Source organism: Carassius gibelio, chromosome A8 (assembly GCF_023724105.1).
Source record: "Carassius gibelio isolate Cgi1373 ecotype wild population from Czech Republic chromosome A8, carGib1.2-hapl.c, whole genome shotgun sequence".
Classification (NCBI taxonomy): domain Eukaryota; kingdom Metazoa; phylum Chordata; class Actinopteri; order Cypriniformes; family Cyprinidae; genus Carassius; species Carassius gibelio.
In genome coordinates, this window is record NC_068378.1 from 14,612,849 (window position 1) to 14,633,509 (window position 20,661).

A 20,661-nucleotide genomic window follows, 5' to 3' on the forward strand; every position below is an offset into this window, starting at 1 on the left:
ATGGGTTTGGAACAACATGAGGACGAGTAAATAACAGAATAAGAATGTTTAGGTGAACTAATCCATGTAAAAGCATAACACAGACATACTATGCTGTCAAAATGAAAGTAAAATACAATTTAACATAAATAAATAATGACTAAATTAAAAAAAATAATAATAATTGTTCATATTAAATTTCTTTTCTTTTTTTTTTAAAATTAAAAACCTACACTGTAAAAAATAAGTGTAATTTTAACTGTAAAATTTTGTAAAAACGCTACGGAAAAAAACTGATAATAGGTTAACAGTAAGTTCCCGTACTATATACAGGGAAAAACTGTAAAAGATCTAACAAAGCATTTAATGTAAATTTACAGTAAAATTCTGTTAATTATACAGCTTTTAGAAGTAAAAAAAGAACAAATCAATGTATAATTTACAGTCTAAAACTGTAAACTGATATTCCCAGAATTCCCTGCGTGACACTCCACGTTTGAAAGTATTTTGTTTAAATAATCATGTTTTTAAATAGTTCTTGTTATCAGTTATGTACATTTGAGCTTTATGTTACATCTTCTGTTGCTTAATGAAAGTTTTTTGGATTATTTAAGTATCACGTGTGTTACCATGATGGTGTTTTGTGTTTCCATAAATGTGCACCTTCTATATGTTAATATATACTTCTGCTTGTGGTGAAGCTACTTGTGATGAGCTTTGATACTTCATGTGGCTTTCTCTTATACAGTACCATCTTTATTATTATGGTGGTTGTCAGTATTTTCAAGGTACAAAACGGATTTAATTTTGTGTGTTGTTGAATTTACTGGTTTATATTCACATTTTCTTGTTTGTAAATTACAGCTTTATATTGTAAAATTAACAGTTTTTGACGTAAATGTGTTTACAGTTTTCTGTATTTTTACAAAATTATTCTGGCAACCACAGCTGCCAAAAAGTTTTTGTAAAAACAACAAGAAATTTTTTACAGTGTAGTTTACTTTTCAAAAGATTAAAGTCAGACTCGGTAATATTTTCTTTTAAAGAAATGACTAATTTATTTAGCAATAATAATAATAATAATAATATTCCTATTTCAAATAAATGCTTTTCTTTTGAGCTTCCTATTCATAACACAATATATATATATATATATATATATATATATATATATATATATATACATATGTATATAATGGTTAGAATGATTTAATGTTTCATATTTCACAATATAAATATTATCTCACAACATTATTGACATTATTGTTTTTAATGCTCAAATAATTAGTTTTTAGGTCAAATAAATGCAGACTTGGTGAACATGGGAAAAGTACATGTATATATTTAGTAGAGAAGCCAATAAAAAATATTATAAGTGCAAGTCTGACAGGGCCAGCAGGAAAATCACAACTTCCAAGCAATTAACATTCTGCCTATACTGACCTGCACTTCTGCTGAGCTCTCCACCTCACTGCATCCATGTTCACAGGACTAGCATCTGTGTCTAGCAATTAATATTAGCAGTTATGTCCTCCCACGCAAGGACGCTCCACTGGAACCTCATGGGACATATCGCTATACTAACACATTGCAGACAGGGTTAAATCAATAGAGCCCAGCCTCAGGCAATTTGTAAACAGTACCTCACAAGTAGTTTGCAGATCAATTGACAGAAACGAAACGCTGACGATGCAAAGCAGCACCTGTCATGCAAATGGCCATGGCATGACTGCCCACACAGGCTTATTTAACCACAGAAACAGCATCATCCTGACAGTCACCTTAAATCACAGTCATCTGAGCATCTCAGCATGCATATTTCAAAAACACCTCAATACGCTGGCTGACGTGTGGTTTTGCATTCAAATATAAATGAGCAGGCTTTAATTTTGCAGCAAATTTAAAATTATGCTTTAAGTCCTTCAAGAGCGAAAAAAGGTTACATTTTAGTAAATGGTTTAAGGACATGCCATCCTCTGGAAACACTGACATATAAATTTACCATTCGAAGCTTACCAAGGACTTATCTTATGTGTATATACACCCACCGGTCTCGAGTCCCACGCAGGAGATGGAAGGATATAAAACAGGAGCGACGACAGTGACGGAAGAGAGACTGGTGGGTCGAGCATGTGTCGCTCATCTCCAATCACTCCACTGGCCTCGCCCCGTTCCCACGGCTCTCGGCCCCGCCCCACTCGTCACAATATATATATACACACACACAAACTCTGTGGAGCACCAAGCAAACTTTAAGAATAAAATTAAGAAAAGTTTTCTTGTTTGGTTCGATTGAATCAAATTCAAGTTTGTTTCCCCCTTGTTGTGGATCTTTGGGGCAGGTGTGAATACAGCAATCGCACTTGAGTGTGGACCAAACAACTGCACCGAGACCTAGCTGAAGAGGTGGTCTCGGTCCGGTTCCAAACAAACTCTTGTACGAATTTCTGTCCAATGAATGGATGACCTTAGCACATGTGTGGTTTTGTTTACAATTTCTGGTTCACTTGCAAAAAGTTCAAACTGCTAGTTCACTAGCTTTGATCTGGACAAAATGCCATGTTGACCTTTTTTTTTTTTTTGGTGTGGTTATCATTATCATTATTATGTAATCGTATCAACTACATTACTAACTAATAATAAGCAGCAAATGAGGAGTTTATTCAGGCAAAAGTCATAGTTAATGGTTTGCAAATATCGAGAACAAAGAAAGCCAAAGGCGACAGTGACAAGGAACCAAAACTCAATTACAGAAAAAAAAAAAAAAAAAAAAAAAAAAAAAAAAAAAAAAATATATATATATATATATATATATATATATATATATATATATATATATATATATATATATATATATATATATATATATATATATATATATATATATATATATATATATATTTTTTTTTTTTTTTTTTTTTTTTAATATATAAAAAAAAAAATAATTGGGAGAAACTAGTCTCAGCCAGGGGGCCAGTTCTCCTCTGGCCAGATGAAACTAGCACGGTATGGTTTGATTCCAGGCTGCAACACAGAAAGTCCCTTCAGGGTTTCCAGTCTATTCTGTTTTGTTCAAGAAAAAACACATTGAGGTGTGCCACAACCCCCGCCCCCCCATGGAAATGAAGTACAAGACATGTACAATTGTTCAATAATGTAACATTTTCTCTCTGTGTGGGCTAAACTAATGAAGAATTAAGGCTGGGAGTCTGCAGGGTTGTAACACAGCACACTGGGGACTGCTGAAAGGAATGAGAAGCTCCAGGCTGTACAACAAAGATTCTCTTAGCTGGGCAGATCCTGTGCGAATGGAATAAAGTCACACACAAATGGACTGAAACTATTGAGCTCAGTCCCTCTGCACAAACGGCCTAATGACACCTGCAGATATTCTGTGTCCTCACACAGAACAACAACACTGTTCTCAATGAATATTTTCCTTGTTGTCCAGTAAAAAAATATTTAACATCATTAAAATATGATGCTTGAGAAGCAAAACATAAGATAATGTTTTTTTTTTTTTTTTTTTACATAATATTTAGATGTAAGCAAAAACTTTATATTACAAGGTCACCAAACAGTTGCAAAACTAACATTTTACATTAGGGGACCAATTCTCATTATAAACTAGTTGCTTAATCGCATAGCATGTTGGCTGTTTATTACTAAGCATAAAGCACATATTAATGTCTTATTCTGCTTAAGCATATATTATATATCCCTTAATCCTACTCCATACCTAAACTTAACAGCTACCTTACTAGCTAGCAAATAAGGTGTTTGAAGCAAAAGTCATAGTTAATAGTTAGTTAATAGTGATAATTAGTCCCCAATCTAAAAAATGGCCAAATAACCTGTTTTTAAATAGGTTGCCTGAACACTTCTCCCATCGGTCCGATTTATTCCCAAAACAACTCCCACTAACATTCACAACAAAACCTTTCCCGTGGGAATGCAGACATGCAGCATATCTAACTGTAGTTGTTTTGTTGTTTTTGTCTGACTTTAGCTGTTTTCCGACAGACAAACAGACTGTATTTTGTTAATTGAATTAGGATGAGGTTGTGTCAGAGGTTATTCTGCTTTCCCTGAGATAAACTATAATTAAACTATGAAGAGTAAAAGTGCTATATAAGTATTGAAAACCCCTTATGCTTGCAAGCACATTCGTAAAATAATTACAAAGTGAAAAAAATAAATAATTATAGTATGTTTCCGATTAAAAGAGCTTTGTAAACACTATCATCAGTTCAAATTAAATATTCATTTGAACTGATGATTGGATAAACAATAATGGATTTGACGGCAATGCTGGACTAAAGCCAATCTATTTCATATTTAATCTTCAGACAAAGCACAGAGCTTCAGAGAGGTGAATGTGTGTGCCATTTTAATAAAGCTTTGTGAACAAAGTCAGTTAGTTCATACAAAAGATTAAAAACAATTCTAAATTGAGATCGAAATATTGTGAGCCCATGTTTTCAGTTTAAATGCACTAAAGGCAAAGACTCATCACCTGAAGTATTGTATACACTGCGTCCACTAATTAGTTTTTGAAGTTCCCAGCAAGGTCATGTCTGAGCTTACAGCAAGCATTATTAATAATTACTTCTTAGAAATGTAATTATCGGAGGAAAAAAAAAAATGTTTGTAATAAAATAAAGCTAAATCTTTATTCACCGTCTTGGCCAAATACTGTCTGTTTATAATAGGCCACATCTAAATCATGTTGAATATTGTTTCTAACCAAGACAAAGCATTCTGCAATCTTTAAGGAAATGCACACAGGGGAAATAAACAGATGTACAGTATATGACAAATATTGTGTTAATTATACTGCTGTGTTATAGTCTGTACTTCAAAGTTTATATAGCACTGTGTGTTATAGTAAATGTCTTATTTTAAACATTTTAAATAGTCAAGCTTATTTATACTATCTACCTTAAAATATCTAACAAAAAAAAAAAAAAAAAATCTAAATAGAATATTGTTTTATGCTTGGATCTATCTGAATCTTTTTGCCTGAAGCAAGCAGAAAAATAAAGATATCTATAAAGAAATAATATTTAATAATCTAGAACAATCTTATTCAAAACAGAATCAAATAATTATGATTATATATAACGCAAACGATGCAAATGATCAAAGCAAACTGGAAAATGAATGGGCTTTGTTTAAATCTTGATATTATCGTCATCCAATTCTGCCTGTACACGAATATTTGCATTTGTACAGAAACAAATGTGCTTGCCTCCATATGATGTTTAAATCAGTGCACATCTAAAATAACTTTGCTTTTGATTCTTAATGCAGTGTACTTCCTTCTTTACTGCCACGTTAAAAATTAGAGCTGGGTACAGACTATCACCCCCTTCAGCAATATCTAGGGCAACTGTGAAATACTTCCTCCTCATCCTGTTAAGACACTGACAAGAGTTTGGACTGACTCAACCTTCTCCAACAACATGCCTCCCAGGGAAAGTGAGGGAGCGAGAGAGACCGACAAACAGAGTGAAGACAGGAATGACTGTGAATGCCTCGGTCCTTCACATTTAAAGCAGTTTTAAAGTTGATGCTGCCCTTAAGTCCTGCCCCAAAACAGCATTATTAGGCGGCTGAATGGCAGAAAGTCCAAAAGACTTGTAGGATTCTGACCCTGAATCCCTGCCTTCTCTCTTTATCCGCTGCTTGTGGCCCGAGGCAATGGGCTTTGGAGACACGCTAATTCCGTCATGAGGAAACGTTCTGTATATGGGATTAACCCACATCATAAAGCCTATGATGTAGCCTCACTTCCTGCCAGCAGATAATGATGTGGCCCTGTTGAATATTTCAGGCTGTGGATTGTTAAGTGCTTTGTCACGGGGGAGCGCTGTTGTGTGCTTTTGCTCTCTAACTGTGGTGAGATGCTCCATCTCTCCCCAGAGGAAGCAGCTGGCCAAAGCACTGACCCTGATATCAAGATGCACATAGCCTTACTACAGGGGTGGACAGGAATGGTCATTATTTGATAGTGGGACATCTTATTGTGAATGTTTTAGATATTTTACTCCTCTTCTTTCCATTCATGAATAAAATAACAGGAACGAGGAGTATTAAGAAAATAATGATTTAAGTTTTAATCATTATTTCATCATTATTAAGATTTAATCATGTGATTTAAAGGGACAGTTCAGGCAAAAATGTATATAAAAATTACTCTTTATATTCATATTTAATTTTAAAAGCTTTGATTTACTCTAAATGTCATGTGGTGAAACAATAAAGTCAATGTTCATAACATTCAAATCTTGAATATATGTGTAAAATTTTTAATTATTATTTTTTTTTTATATGCTTAAAATATATTTTCTACTGTCTTTTTTTTCTTCTTTTTTATAAATATTGTTATTTTTATTAACAATATTTTTGGGAAGTTGCACACAATGACATTTTACTTAATTTGCCTTGTCATAAAAATATCATAAAAATCTAATTATGAAAATTTATTAAATAAAAAATAAAAAAATAAAAAAATATAAATTAGCAGACATTTCCTGAATTCAGTAGAATAAAGTAAATCATATGGGTATGGAAAAACATGTCCAAAGTATAATATATGGGCATTAAACAAGACAAAATTTAAACTTAACTGATTAACTAATATTTTAAAAGACCCTATGACCTTGAAACACAGGCATGAGGATTGGTCCTCTCTCTGATATAATTCTTTCTTTTTTTCATGTTGGTCACCATACATGAGTTTAAATTGGCAGACAAAAGCTTTCCAAAAATATGCAGTTTTGTTAAAATATTATTAAAACTGCTTCCAAAAAATATCTACATTTATTTAAAATTCAGAAATTTTAGCTGGAGGGACACATGATTCTTGCCTTTTTGTCAAGCACAGACAATATCCTTGGCCATTTCAATGAAGAATGGAGAAGCAAACAGCCAAGTTTCTCATTTATGAATTCTTCTGTGTATGACTCTTTTCATGTTGGCACTAAATCAACAGTACTCTTAGCTTTTTTCATAAAACACTTGACACTTTCACACATTTGCTTGACTTTTAGTAAAGTAAGCACAGCACTTGTGGAAACACACTCGTTTTCTTCTGAAGGCTTCATCAACACACGGTAATTACCAGCAGGCAGCAGATGAGCCTGCGGTGATGAAAGCCTCAGATACTAAAGAAAGGGGAATAAAATTAGAGCGACTGAGCGAAAGAAAGTGAGAGAAACAACAGGCAAGTCCAAGTGCTGATGTACAGTATAGAGAGGTGAAGAGACTATAGACTTGCTGGTTTGTGTTAATGCGTCTGGAGCAGGAACATGGGAATGTGTTGATCCACAGAGGCATGGAGAGTTTAAACGGCACTGTCTGCGGCAATCCTCAGGTTTACATGCTGTAATTTTACTGGAAGACTGCGGTAGTGCACACTGGGAGTCTGACCTACTGTAGAACGCCCACCTATGACCACAGCATTCAATGCACCCTCTTTTGATCAATGAACAGGGTTTCTCCAAGTTTTATGAAGGTAAATTTAAGACTTTTAAAACCTTTTGCAGACCAATTAAAGCAAACTGATGGAATAAATTAAAGGGTACAAAAATTTTCAATATGATCTCTAAATGTAAATGTCTGAGGAGAACACGATGAGTTGTAGGCCTCGTAGCAGTAGGGATGGGCATTTCAAGGAAAATTAATTTTCGATGGTCCCTGGGTATTATTCGGTTATTATTCGAAAATCACACCCCTCCCCCACATGCACTCATGTATAGGCTACCACAAACAGAGAGAGAGAGAGAGAGAGAGAGAGTCTGTATGATAACAAACTGATTAATTCATTAGGGAATAGGCCTTCTATATCTTTTATTAATCTTTACTCAAGCAATGATTGTAACACTGAAACATATTAATCTAATAAACGTAACCGAATGACAACACTATTAACATAACAGTCCGTCGATTAGCATAAATCAGCTGCTCATAAGGCTAGGACATTTCCATTTAAAAAATGAGCATTAACATTCATAGCAATTAAAAAAATAAAAATAAAAACAGTTTGATTAATTCATCCATGAATATCACCTCAAGCCATAATGACTTTAGGCCTGGTCTAAATGCGTTAAAAAACTTATTATGAATTGCCTGAATGATTATGTGAACATTAATTTTAACGTCTGTTTTCGTAACAATAACCTAAAATAAAATGAGCATGTCCACATGTTCGTGATGAAAACGGGAGCGCAATGTGTTTACATTTAGTCACGGTTTGCCAATGCGGTCCAGCAGTGGTACATCTGCAGCAATGCAGTGATCGTTTCAGTATCGAGTCTATTTTTGCTGTGCTGTACGTGCTGAATTAAGGTGACAGTGCATTGTTATAATTAAAGTCTACTGTATTTCACAGACAACACACTGGTCTATGGCTGTTTTGGCTAGGTTTTAAACAAGTAAAAGAGCACTTTTAGATAAACAAGGCAATAATAGATGAAAAACAAAGGAAAAATGAAAACAAAGTTCTTTATGAACTGCAGGATTGCTAGTAATAAAAAAAATAAAATAAAAATAAAAGGCACAAGAGTCGTTATTGGTGGCACCACGCTCTGGTTAAATGAACGCATCACCACAGCATCAGCATCTAAATTTTTTTTTAGATGATAATAGCACAGCCTATTGATAGTTTTCAATCACGTGACTGGCTCAAAGACCTGTTGGACAAAACATTAATAGAACTGCATCACAAGCCTGTAAATTTTCTAGCTGTTCCAATCCAAATGTATTTAGATCATCTCTCAAAAGAATAAATCAAAGATAAGTGAACAAAATGCAAGTCTTGTTCTTTAGCAATCCATATAAAGCACCTGTCGCATTATTTCAGTCACTAAAAACAGTGGGACATTCTAAAACATTGAATGTGTAAACACTTAAAGTGCCTTTAAAACAGTGACATTAGAAGATGAAATTAATACACACCTTACTGATGATGTGTGCTTTATGCAGGCAAGCAATTGGTTAAGTGTCTTCTTCATAATGGTGTTCTATGGGAAGACATTTAATATTAAACTTTGCACATTGCTATATTCTGTGTTCATCTGCATTACATTACTGGTACATTACTACTATATGCAATCCTCCTAAATATAACTAGCAGTCAGTGGAGGAAAGCCTTGTTTTGCCCTCCATGCTGGCGTTCCTGTACGGAAGATGTCACATAAAAACTATCAATTTCGATATTATATATATATATAATATATATTAATTAATTCAAAATTTGGCAAATTCCATGCCATTCCACGTTAAACTGTAAATTCCGTTTTTATGACTGGATTCCACGATTCCCTCCACTTTTTTTGCATCGCTGAAATCATAGGGCCCTAGTTGTGGTATGCCAGCTCTATCTTGTAATGGACACACACCACTACGTTCTCTTTACGTTTGCGGGTGCCCTCAAATCAAAACACTGCTGACTCCTTGCAGTATACGATTTCGGACGCAGTGCTTGTGTCTCCTTCTACTTTGTGGGTGACGTAAACGCGTTTTGTCACATTAAAAAATTAATCTTTAAGAACCTGACGTGAGATTGAAAATAAATTAAAAGAGACTTCGAGACAGAGGAATTTGCCTCGATCATTTTTTGTAATCGAGTTACTCGAGTTACTCAAGTTACTCAAGGAATCGTTTCAGCCCTAGACTTCAGCAATGGCTGCTGACAATTCACCTTTGCAAGACAGAAGTATATTAAAACTGATTTTTTTTTATGTAATATTATTTCACAATAGTATTGTTATTTTATGTATTTTTAATCAAATTAATGCATTCAACTAACATTCAAAATCTTACTGATCCCAAACTTTTGAGTAGCACACACACACATACACAGCTGGAGTGTGTGGTTCTGTCACCACTCTGTACACAAAGAATGATGTCTCTTTTTATCGGCAAAGTTCACGGTGAAACAGCATCATAAATAAATAACAATCACAGGGACTTTGTAATTCCTCCTCCAAATAAAATGGATGTTTCGCTCACTACTAGTCTTAAGATGTTTCCCAGAGCCAAAACAGAGTGGAGGCGGTGACAGGCACCTCTGCTTTGAAGACTACACTTCTCTATACTGAGGGACATTCATCCTGTAGGAGAGCAAGAGATGTTTATCTTTACGACTATTCACAGCGTGCAGCCACAATACAAACACTAAATACACAGCCATAAATAATTGAACAAAAGGGAGATTTCAGATTTCTAAAACATTGCAGAAGAATATGCAAAGAGTATGAGATCACATTAAAGAAAAAAACGTGTTATGGAGACAACAGCAAGATCACAATCTGGAGAAATACATTGTGGAAAAATAGCTTGTTTGGATTTCTATGCATTTGAAATCCAGCTTGATTCCATGTATAAGAAAATGATACATATGTTTCTGGTTCGCTTAGCATTCACTTTGGCATTTTTGACAGCGAACATAAAAATACCGAACCTAATACGTTCACAACCTGATTGGTCGGGCTGAATGATGTACCTCACCGAACACCCCAAACAAAAGGTTTGTTCGACTTAATGTGGCGTTGTGCAGACCGATCGGTGTATGATATTAAAATACCCATTCACCGATCGGTCTGCTTAGAGCTGCTTTAAGTCAAATACATTTAATGATATCTGATGGACTACGCGCACTCGTTGCGTTTACTTATTAATTTATTTTCACCACCTGCAAACTCACAAAGAGCTCTTAAAAGGCACTTTACCTCTTCGTTGCTCCGAGTTTGTGCTCTGCTCATTGTTTTGGATACACCAATCATTCTGCATCATTACATCCTGTCGCATAGCATCTCATCTTGTTATTACTTCCTGTTTTTGGTTCGTTTATAAGTATTTGGTCCATGTTGCATTCGTATTTCATTCGAACTGCAGCAGAGATCGTTTGGAGGTGGACAGCGACCCATCTTTTTAGTCTTGCTCAGCTTGTTTGTTGCACACCAGGGTTCAGATGGCAGTGTTCACACTTACTCACATGAACTGCTCAAACAGAACAATCACACCAGGGTTTTAACCAAACATGACAAGTGTGAATACACCCTAGGGCACATATACGCACCTTTAAAGGTAAATATGGTACAAAGGCATACCTTTTGAAAAGGTACAGCCCCACTGACAGCATTTGTAACATTTTCTTTTCTCCCTGAGAGTGTAAATAATGGGAAAATATTATGCTGGAAGTTCAATCAAAAGGTTTTTTTTTTTTTTTTTTTTTTTTTTTCACCAAAAGAGGTTCAAACTGACTTTTTATTCATATTAGAACCTAAATTCATCAACACAACTAGAATCTGTGATCTGAATATTTTAGAGACTTAAATAAAACTCGTCCAGCCATATTTCACATCCATACAAGAGGGACTCAATACAATAAATACATATTCGCCTTCGGTGAAAAAAATAAAAAATACAAATAAAAAGCTGATAATTCTCTAATGTGGACTAATGTGGAAACAAAGAAGTAAACATTGGACTGCAGCGAACAAAAGCGCAGCTATGTCCAGCTCTTCTTCCATATCTTTTCAATCACTTCCTCCTTTAACAATATGATAATACAATTCGTGTCACACATGTCGGAGGAAAATATATTTTCTACTCTTGGAAAATTGAAGAGCGGCTGCTGTTGAAAAGAGAAACCCAGGGCATTTAACACATTGGTAATCTACAGGGAGATGTCTAGACAAAATGTGGCAAAAAAAAAAAAAAAAAATGTGCACTTCTCTAAAGCAGCACAAATCAATGATAGCCTTACTCGTCTGCTCTCTCCCTCTCTCTCTCTCTCTCTCTCTCTCTCTCTACTTCCAATCCTACAGGCCGAGACAGCTCCTCTCAAAGAACATCTGAATCTACCTAATGGAATGGAAAATTGGGGGAAATGGGGAGTCAGACCCGAGGGGATATCTTTCCCCACTGTACAGTTTTCACATATTTAACACAGGCGCTTCAACAACCTTGCCTTGAACATCAGCGAACACATTAATGCACATCACCCAGTCGTAAAGGTGCCAGGGCCATTTCCAAATATTAATATAACACACTCAAAGTCATGCTGTACTACCCTGAGGCCTGCCTTTACCTAGTCACATAACAGAGTTTTAAATGCTTTGTTGCTCACTCTTGAGAATGATCTAAGTGTGTGAATGCACGCGCAGCTGCTATGCTGAAATTTGTCAAACCACAGTTCATACTATAAGCTGCTGCAAGTCTTCTAAGGTCAGTTTTTTTTTTCTTGCTCAAGGCAACTAAAGTCATGAAGGAAGAGAATCTTCACTGTAGAAAATGTTTCCATTCCCATTGTTTCTGTGCTCACCTCCTGATTACCTTGTTTGTTGCTGTGGTGTTTCATATACTCCTCCCCCCTTGTTAAAGCTGCAGTCGGCAACTTTTGACACTCTAGCGGTTAATAAACAGAACTGCTTGTGTCTTGCAAAAGAACATTGTATCCGGAGCGACTTCTCTCTGTTTATGTCAATGAAGAATCACAACGGTACTGTTGAAATCTAAAATAGTCAGAATATAAACACTTATTATAGATGTACCCTAATGATTCAGGACAGGCTAAAAACACGGTTTGGAAAATGGATTAATGGTGTACTCGCTTATTATATACATTTTGTAAATCTTGAATGCAACAAAAAAAGTTACGGCCCACAGCTCTGATTGGTTGTTTCTTACGGGGAGTGGATGAATTTCTGCAAATGGCAATAGGATCACTGGGAGGAGCCAGAGGAGCTTGATTTTTTCACGGATTATCTATCTCATATTCTACTGTCAGTACATAATGACAGGTTTAACAAATACATTTTTACAAAAGTTACCTACTTAAGCTTTAACTCGTTTGCCTGTGTATATATAACTCTGTGTTACTTTGTTCATTTGTCTGGCAATGTTTTTTACTTGTAGATGCTTATGTCATTTGTTCCTGTTCTGCTCCTGTTCCATGCTATCTTGGTTTATCTGTGTTATGTTTTTGTTCTTTTTGTTATTAAACCTATACTCTGCATCTGGATCCGCCTCATCTTACTCTTATCACTCACACAGTGTTGTTAAATCCATTAGCTAAAGCTGGCATTGGTTTAATTTTGGCATTGGATTAACTGATGGTATACACTTGACGGTAAGTTTAAACCACCAGATTCACCTGACAAAACTTATTTTGTAAGTAAAGTATTTTTCCATCGCAAGTAAATTCAATCACAGACGGCGATAGAGAGCCCAGAATTGAATACTAGCGCAGACTATCCCAACGTTTTTTTTTTTTTTTTTAATGAAATTAATTTTATTTAGAAAGAATGCTTTAAATCGGTCAAGTGACAGTAAAAATAACATTTAAAATGTTACAATAGATTTCTGTTTGCATTGTTCTTTTTTAAGTTTTAGCAAAGAATCCTGAAATCAAAGTAACATTGGTTTCCACAAAAACAGCTTCAACTGTTAAAACACTAATAAAATATGTTTCCTGAGCACCAATTCAGTATATTAGAATGATTTCTGGAGGATCATGTGACACTGAAGACGTAATGACAAATTCAGCTTTGTATCACAGTAACACATTACATTTTAAAAAATATTAATCTAAAAAAGTCTTACATTTTAAATTGTAGTATTTCACAAAATTACTGTTTTTACTCTATTTTTGTGGATCATAAGATACTTCTTTTTTTTTAATAACAAAAATCTTACCAGCCCCAAGCTTCTCATCTGCTAGCTATATATATATATATATATATATATATGAATATTTTTAAGCTAATGATGTAGCAGATGTTAGAAACTCCATATGTTGGTTTTAACTACCATGGTGCTTGCTGATGGTCATACATAGTTAATGAGTGGCTGGCTGATGCTGATTGGACATTAAGCTGGCTAGTAATGGACTTTCCTACCTCTCTATTCCCAGTGAAGTCTTTTTCTCCACACATTTTTCCAAATTTTTTGACTCAGTGGACTTTCACATTAGCACAAACTCCATCACGCATTCCCTACTGACTGCCTGACCTATGCTCTAGTATCTTTCAATGAAGGCAAAAAGAAAAGAATATTTTGTTTCCCAGCAGGGATGATTAGTCAAAATGGCTAATCGAGCAATTACGCCACAGTGAAGCTTTTAGATGTTTTGATATATAGAGAGGTGAGCCGAATGTTGCCAATGGATTTAATGATGTGGAAAACTAATTCTTCCATGGTGGTAAAACTGATTATGAAAGATTGCTTTGAACCATTACAATGGAAATATGGACACAGTACGTATCTCTATATTGGTGTATCAGGGGCCAAAAAAGTGTGATCCAAAATCGAAATTACAGCTGGAAATTAACACATTTTAGGATTTTGCAGAAATTAAAACATTTATGAATTTCATTTAAACTTTTCACTCAAAATTGCAGTGTATAATATATATTATTTTATCAAATCAAAACTGTCTTCACCAGCCACCATTTGAACCTCTGAAATAGAGACTGGGGTCAGTGGAAGGACATAAAGCAGGATGCTGAAATATGGCCATCACTCATTACCCTGGAGTCACCTTCTATGTTCTATGTCTATGTTAGGAACAAAAGTCAATAAAAAACCCTGTTCAGAAGGGGCTGATAATATTCTGGACAACTGACCACATAAAAACAGACCAAGGGTTTGTGCAATTCCTTGTGACATTGTAAAAATGTGGAGTGAAAACACTATAAATGTTCTCTCAGAAAGACGCTCAAGAGTGTTTTCAGAGTTGGAAAAAACATTCCCCTCACAGGAGGAAGCTGAAATAACTACTGCTAATGTGTCAGCAGGGGGTCACGTTAAACAGGTTTTATTTTCTGGTCAACGCCAACAAGTCTGAAACATATTGTGTATGTCTGAAAACACAGCAGTTAATTGGAGAGATGTTTAAAAGATAAGTGGTTTCAACATATGTACAACATTTGTGAAGAACTGCCATTCTGTTTATCTATACTACAGTATTAGTTTGCACATTATCAAGCCAGTGTAAATACAGATTGCTCACTGCAAAAGAAAGAAAAGAGGCTAAAAGGGCACAAATCAGTTCTTAATTACGACATAAATATTTGTAACTGTACTGAACACAGGTGGCATCTTTACTGTCACCTCAAACTTCATGGGCTTTCCCAACATTAGTGAGCAGAACCCAGAATAACAAGCCTTCCATCTGAGGCAATTAGCCATTCTGATTAAAGAAACTAGCTAAATGTAATTACTTTGTACTTAAAAGATTAATTTCATCTTTTGGAAGTGCAGCACAGATCCTGTTTGTGTCAGAGACTATTATCTTTAATAAAATCTGACAATTTAATTTGTGTATGATGGCAGTGAGGTTTTATTGAGTTCCATTGGATGGAAGGAAGTGGCATTATTAAAGGAATCTAGACGCCTGTCTGATGGTTGTCTGTGGACTTTGGCAGACCAGAGTCCTCAAGGACAATCACTGACCCTCTGATTAACATCTCATATCAGATCCAAGTCACTTCAGACCCATGATCTGCACTTTGACAGTAAGTTTGCTGTCTGATCTATAAAATCCTTTAGTTCAAGTAAAAACATTGCATTTGTAATTTACATTTTTCCCCTTGCCATATCTATAGGTCACAAATATACAAACTTCTGATGGTAAAGTTTCCTCAGAGGTTGTCTTTAGTAGACTGTTTGTATTTTGCACATCACTTACACTGGTATGGGTCAGATCATTCAATGAATAGTTCACGCAAAAAATTAAATTTGTTGAAATTTGACTCTCCCTTAGGCCATTCAAGATGTATGTGAATTTGTTTTACATTTAGGATTATATCATTTGCTCACCAGTGGATTCTCTGCAGTGAATGGGTGCCGTCAGAATGAGCGTTTACACAGCTGTTTTCTGTTTACATCGAAAACTTTCATTTTTGGGTGAACAAAAATGAACCAACTCCACTAGCTAGGCTCTCTAATAAACTGTACTCTAAAACTAGTGTACCATAAAGTAACTTTCCATTTAATTTGCTTTTAACTACTGCATAATAAATAACCTTTTCATGACTTGTTTCAGAATTGTAGAAAGCAAAGTGAAATTAGATGTTTGCATCCTAAAGGATAAAAAGTGCGACAGAGTCCTTTTCTGTAACCACAAGGAACATATAAATGATTCCCCGATCAGCAACTGACACAAATCAATTACTTATTTTATTCCAGCTAAATAAACAAGTCCAACTTATTTCTCCAGAAGCGTGGAGATTGGGGTATCTGAGAGTGTAGCCTGATCCGCACATTATTCAGCTCCAAAGCTGCCGTTCTGTCATGAGCAATTGATCCACATTCCGTGGGGAAGACAGAGACAGATTAGGACCAATATTTGAATGAGCAAATACACCAAAATATGACTAAAGCAATTAACGACAAACGAATGGAAAGAACTGATTAATTATCTTGCGGATCACTGGGGGACGACTCTTATATTACTGCTGCGTAACTACCTCCTCACTCCACCAAAGCCGAGATGAACAGATGAACAAACAACAGAATAACTGATAAACAATGCGTGCGGATGCACTGCACTCTCTGGAGGAGGCTGATGGAATGCATGAGGCTTCTGTGATTATCAATTAAAGTCCAAAAGCTCTTTGAATTAATACAGTTGTGCTTTTGGAAGCATCAAAACCAATACTGTGGGTTTGATAGGGATGTCTCTTACTCGGCTGACTCCACGACCGCGGTCCTCTCCGTAGTTGGTGCCCAGGATCTCAAAGAAGATGTTGGGGTTAGTGCCATTATCATTAAACTCCAGCAAGCTGGTCAGACCACTTACACCTCCCTGTAAAAAACAAAAACAAAGTGATGTATAAAATCAAATGCTTAAATTTGACATGTGATTGACATGGCTTTATCAACTAATACAAAATCATGTGCATAAAAATGTAACATTAAGCATGCAAAAACATTATATTTGAGTGTAATTATCACCCCACTAGTGGCATTATGAAAGTGTTTATGCTTTGTGTTCTATTCTTTTTTAAATATCCACTACTAGCTAATATCCACTAACATTCAAATGTATGTGGTCAGGAGGATCTTTTTTCAAATCAAAAAGCAACCGTTAAATTGATTAAAATAGATATTTGCAATGCTACAAAAGATTTCTGTTTCAAATAAATCATGTTTTCTGAACTTTCTATAAGCATGAAAATGTGTTTTAAATAACCTTGACCCCTTGGGGAGCAACATTTTGATAAAATAAAAATAAACTACAATAATTATAATAACAATGCCTCTAATCAGCGCATAGCACTGTGGTTTGTACACATGCTCTAACAAATCATAGTGTGGAGCTCATAGAGCAGATAAGTGTTTGAGTCCAACTTGAGTAATGTGCTGATTATGACACTCTTATCCCTACCTTTTTTTTTCACTCCTGTCTCTATAAGCAAAAGAGCCTCGCTCTTGTTCTTTTTTTTATCATCATCATCATCCTTAATTTGAACTCCAAATGACTCCACAGCACCATTCTGCCTACAAAAATCCCCAGCCCACATCCAAAATGTGTCCTGCCCAGCGACAACATGAACAGACAGATAATTGTTGTAAATTCATTCTACCAATACCACTGCTGACAGAACAAATTAGACAGCCAATTATAAAAGTTGATGAGCGTTTTCCAAACGAGTTCACCAACTGCTGCTTTGTAAAGCCGATACACACAAACTTCCCCTAATTAAGCTGAAAAGCAATGTTCCGGTCCAAACAGTCCTCCGGGAATTGAATACAGGGCCATTATGCAGCTGATGTAGAGTAAAATAAGTATGTAACACTCCATACCATTTCAGTATATACACACATTACATGCCTGGGCTCCGTTCTCCCAGACATCCCTTTGAAATGAGGTTGTTAAAATCTAGGCAGATTCCAAGGTGGTATGAGCCAGTGTGTTCTCGCGGTCACCCACTGTCTGAATAAATTGCCCTATCTGCTGTAATACGACTGTCACACAGGCAGCGGTGTGGAGGTGAGAGCTGGCCGAGAGGTGATATCTCTACTGTGGGATGGCAGAGAGGATCAGATACATGTGGATACAGGAGAAACAGTACATCCCTCGGTGGGTAAAGCCGTTGCCCACCAAGCACAGTGTTAAACCAGCACTCAGTCACTAGCCCTGTAACATAGACTGTCATCTCACCCCAGGCAGTGTGCCATTTCTGTAGCCCTGCTGTACACCAGGTAGACAGAAGGGAGGAGAGTTTCACTGTACCACAGCATCCCCCCTCTCCCCTTCCAGCACACAGATAGAGACTCATCACAGTCCTCAAAAAACCAAACATTCAGTTGGTTTCCAATGCAAATGCACCCAAGGTCAAACTCCCTCTCAATCACATCTCTGTAATCACAGCAGGGCTCACAGTCAAGGCCTTTTCTGTTGGCCTAGTCGGGTCCTTTCCTTTATCCTGCCAATACTTTCACAGGCCTTTTTAGTTTTAACAATGTACTGAATGCCATGCCATTAAATGTTAGAGGGATAGTTCACCCAAAAATGAACATTCTGTCATTATTCACACTGTTCCAAACCTGTTTGACTTTCTTCCTTCTTTGGAACACAAAAAGCCACATTTTGTACTATATTTTAGCTCACTCTTTTCAACATAATTAAAGTGAATGAGACTGGCACTGTAAAGCTATAAAATGACAAAGGGACCAACAGACCAAAATAGAAGCTGTTAAACACATAACATTTTATCATGTGGCCTCGATTTCACTGAGGTTAATGAAAGAAATAGTGATGTCTGACAAATAACTCACTGATCCATTTTACCAAAAGGGTCTGAATAGTTCATTTGGATTTCCACTTGATTGTTAAACATGTTTTGAACAAGTAAATTATCTTTTTTTGTACATTTTCGTCATTTGAAGAAATGTTTTCTTTACCAAAAAAAAAAAAAAAAAAAAAAAAAAAAATGCAGTACCTACAAAATAGGGGGTGGCTGATATTATATACAATATTATATATTTTTATTTCACTGTAACAATATATATCACAATCTAGTTATTTATACTATGAGGTCTTTACGATATCAACATTTTTGCTAACATTTACATTGTATTAATTTTGTCACCAGTGTCAATACCACAAAAAAAAAAAAAAAAAAAAAAAAAACTCAAGCTCACTGAGGACAAGTAAAATAATCGGTGATTAAATAAGAATAAGAAACTAATTATATTAGAATCAAATGTATGAAACCACTGGATATTCTTCACTGTGTAAATATTCTTCACATATATATAAATAATTAATTAAATAAATTAAAGGCACAAAAGTGATTTAGTCAAGAGCAGTAAGAGATTTTCTCTCTTTTGTTGTTTGATTATCATGAATGACAGACATAGGATTTTTCCAGTGCAAAAAAAATTGTTCCATTTTATGATGTACAAATGCTGTTATTTGCTCCATTTTGTAAATGTCCATTGTAACTTCCATCAATGCATTTAAGATAGGACTCTCCCGTGACAACCATTTTTGGGTCGAATTCTTTTTAACAGCCACCAACAGTATATTCAAAGATACTTGCAAAGTTTGGCATTTTGACACATACAGTACAAGTGTGTGCATTTAACCGTTCAAAGTGGCAAAAATAACTCTGGTGATAAATTTAAATCAGTAGATTTTACAACATCAATAATCAATACTTCAAGGTCAAAGTTCTGTAACCTAGTCTGATACACGTTTATTGTTAAGCTCTGCACAGTACTGTACCTTCTTCACTGTATCCAGCATAGACTTGCCCCCCTGCCAGGGTTTGGAGCCCTTGCGGATGCACGAAAGACTCGCCATGCTGTGCCATTTCCTGTCCTCCAGCTTCCTGTGGAAGGTGTTGGCCAGCAGCAGCACCGTGTCGTATATGTAGCGGTTGGTGATCTGACAAGAAGACAAAAAGCAGCAGGGAAACAGACACAAAAAGAAAAGGAACAGACGACGTGAGCACAGAGAGCCAGGGACAACAGATTAATATTCTCTTACAAGAAAATGATTTATGTCTGAGTGGGTACAACTGGGATGAAAGGTCTCTACAGTGGAAATGACAACAGGCTGCACACATTGAAAGAGCCCTGAAAGACAATAGTGTTTTATAAGCATCAGAAAAAAAGCATGATTTAGTGTTTGTGTCAAACTTGGGACACGTATTGTAATGGCACAATGGTACCAGGGGCCTGTTCTTCGTACGTCGCTTATTACATCCAAGATGAAATGTCAGATCCAAGATTATATCATCGTGCTAATCAGGATCTGGCTAATTCAGTTCTTCAAATGCACCTGTTATTGATGATTAGTATGGCTGGATTGAGTTATCTGAGATAATTGCGCATTCATGGGTTGGTCTTAAAGGGGTTGACAAATTTGACTTTTATAAAGAAACAACCAAGAGAACAAAACTACGTAAATTTTAGAACAGGTAAATGAAATGTGCACTGCTTTTTATTTACATTTTTATTTAATTTATTTTAATGCATGACTCCCAATTATTTACATTCAGGACTTCTAATATTTGTACAGGCTTTACATTTGTATTTCAACGTAGTAATTAACAATTCATATTTCACATTTCACATTCAAATTTTTATATTTGTTACATGACAGCATTAATTAAAGTTTTTTAAGGGTCACGATCATGTTATCTGCATCTCCTGCAC

The 20,661-nt window shown here is 35.6% G+C and overlaps 1 protein-coding gene across 4 annotated transcripts in view; it reads right to left on the reverse strand.

Moving 5' to 3' along the window:
- LOC128018548 (glutamate receptor ionotropic, delta-2) overlaps window positions 1-20,661 on the reverse strand; it is a 356,061-nt gene that overhangs the window by 83,547 nt on the left and 251,853 nt on the right. For all 4 annotated transcript variants that reach the window (XR_008184907.1, XR_008184906.1, XM_052604127.1 and 1 more), the window contains exons 7-8: window positions 19,727-19,888; window positions 16,679-16,798 (exon numbers count right to left, since the gene is read on the reverse strand). Coding sequence is in view for 2 of the 4 variants with exons in the window: in XM_052604127.1 (XP_052460087.1) it covers window positions 16,679-16,798; window positions 19,727-19,888 (282 nt within the window). In the remaining 2 variants the exon portion in view is untranslated. The remainder of the gene's footprint in view (window positions 1-16,678; window positions 16,799-19,726; window positions 19,889-20,661) is intronic.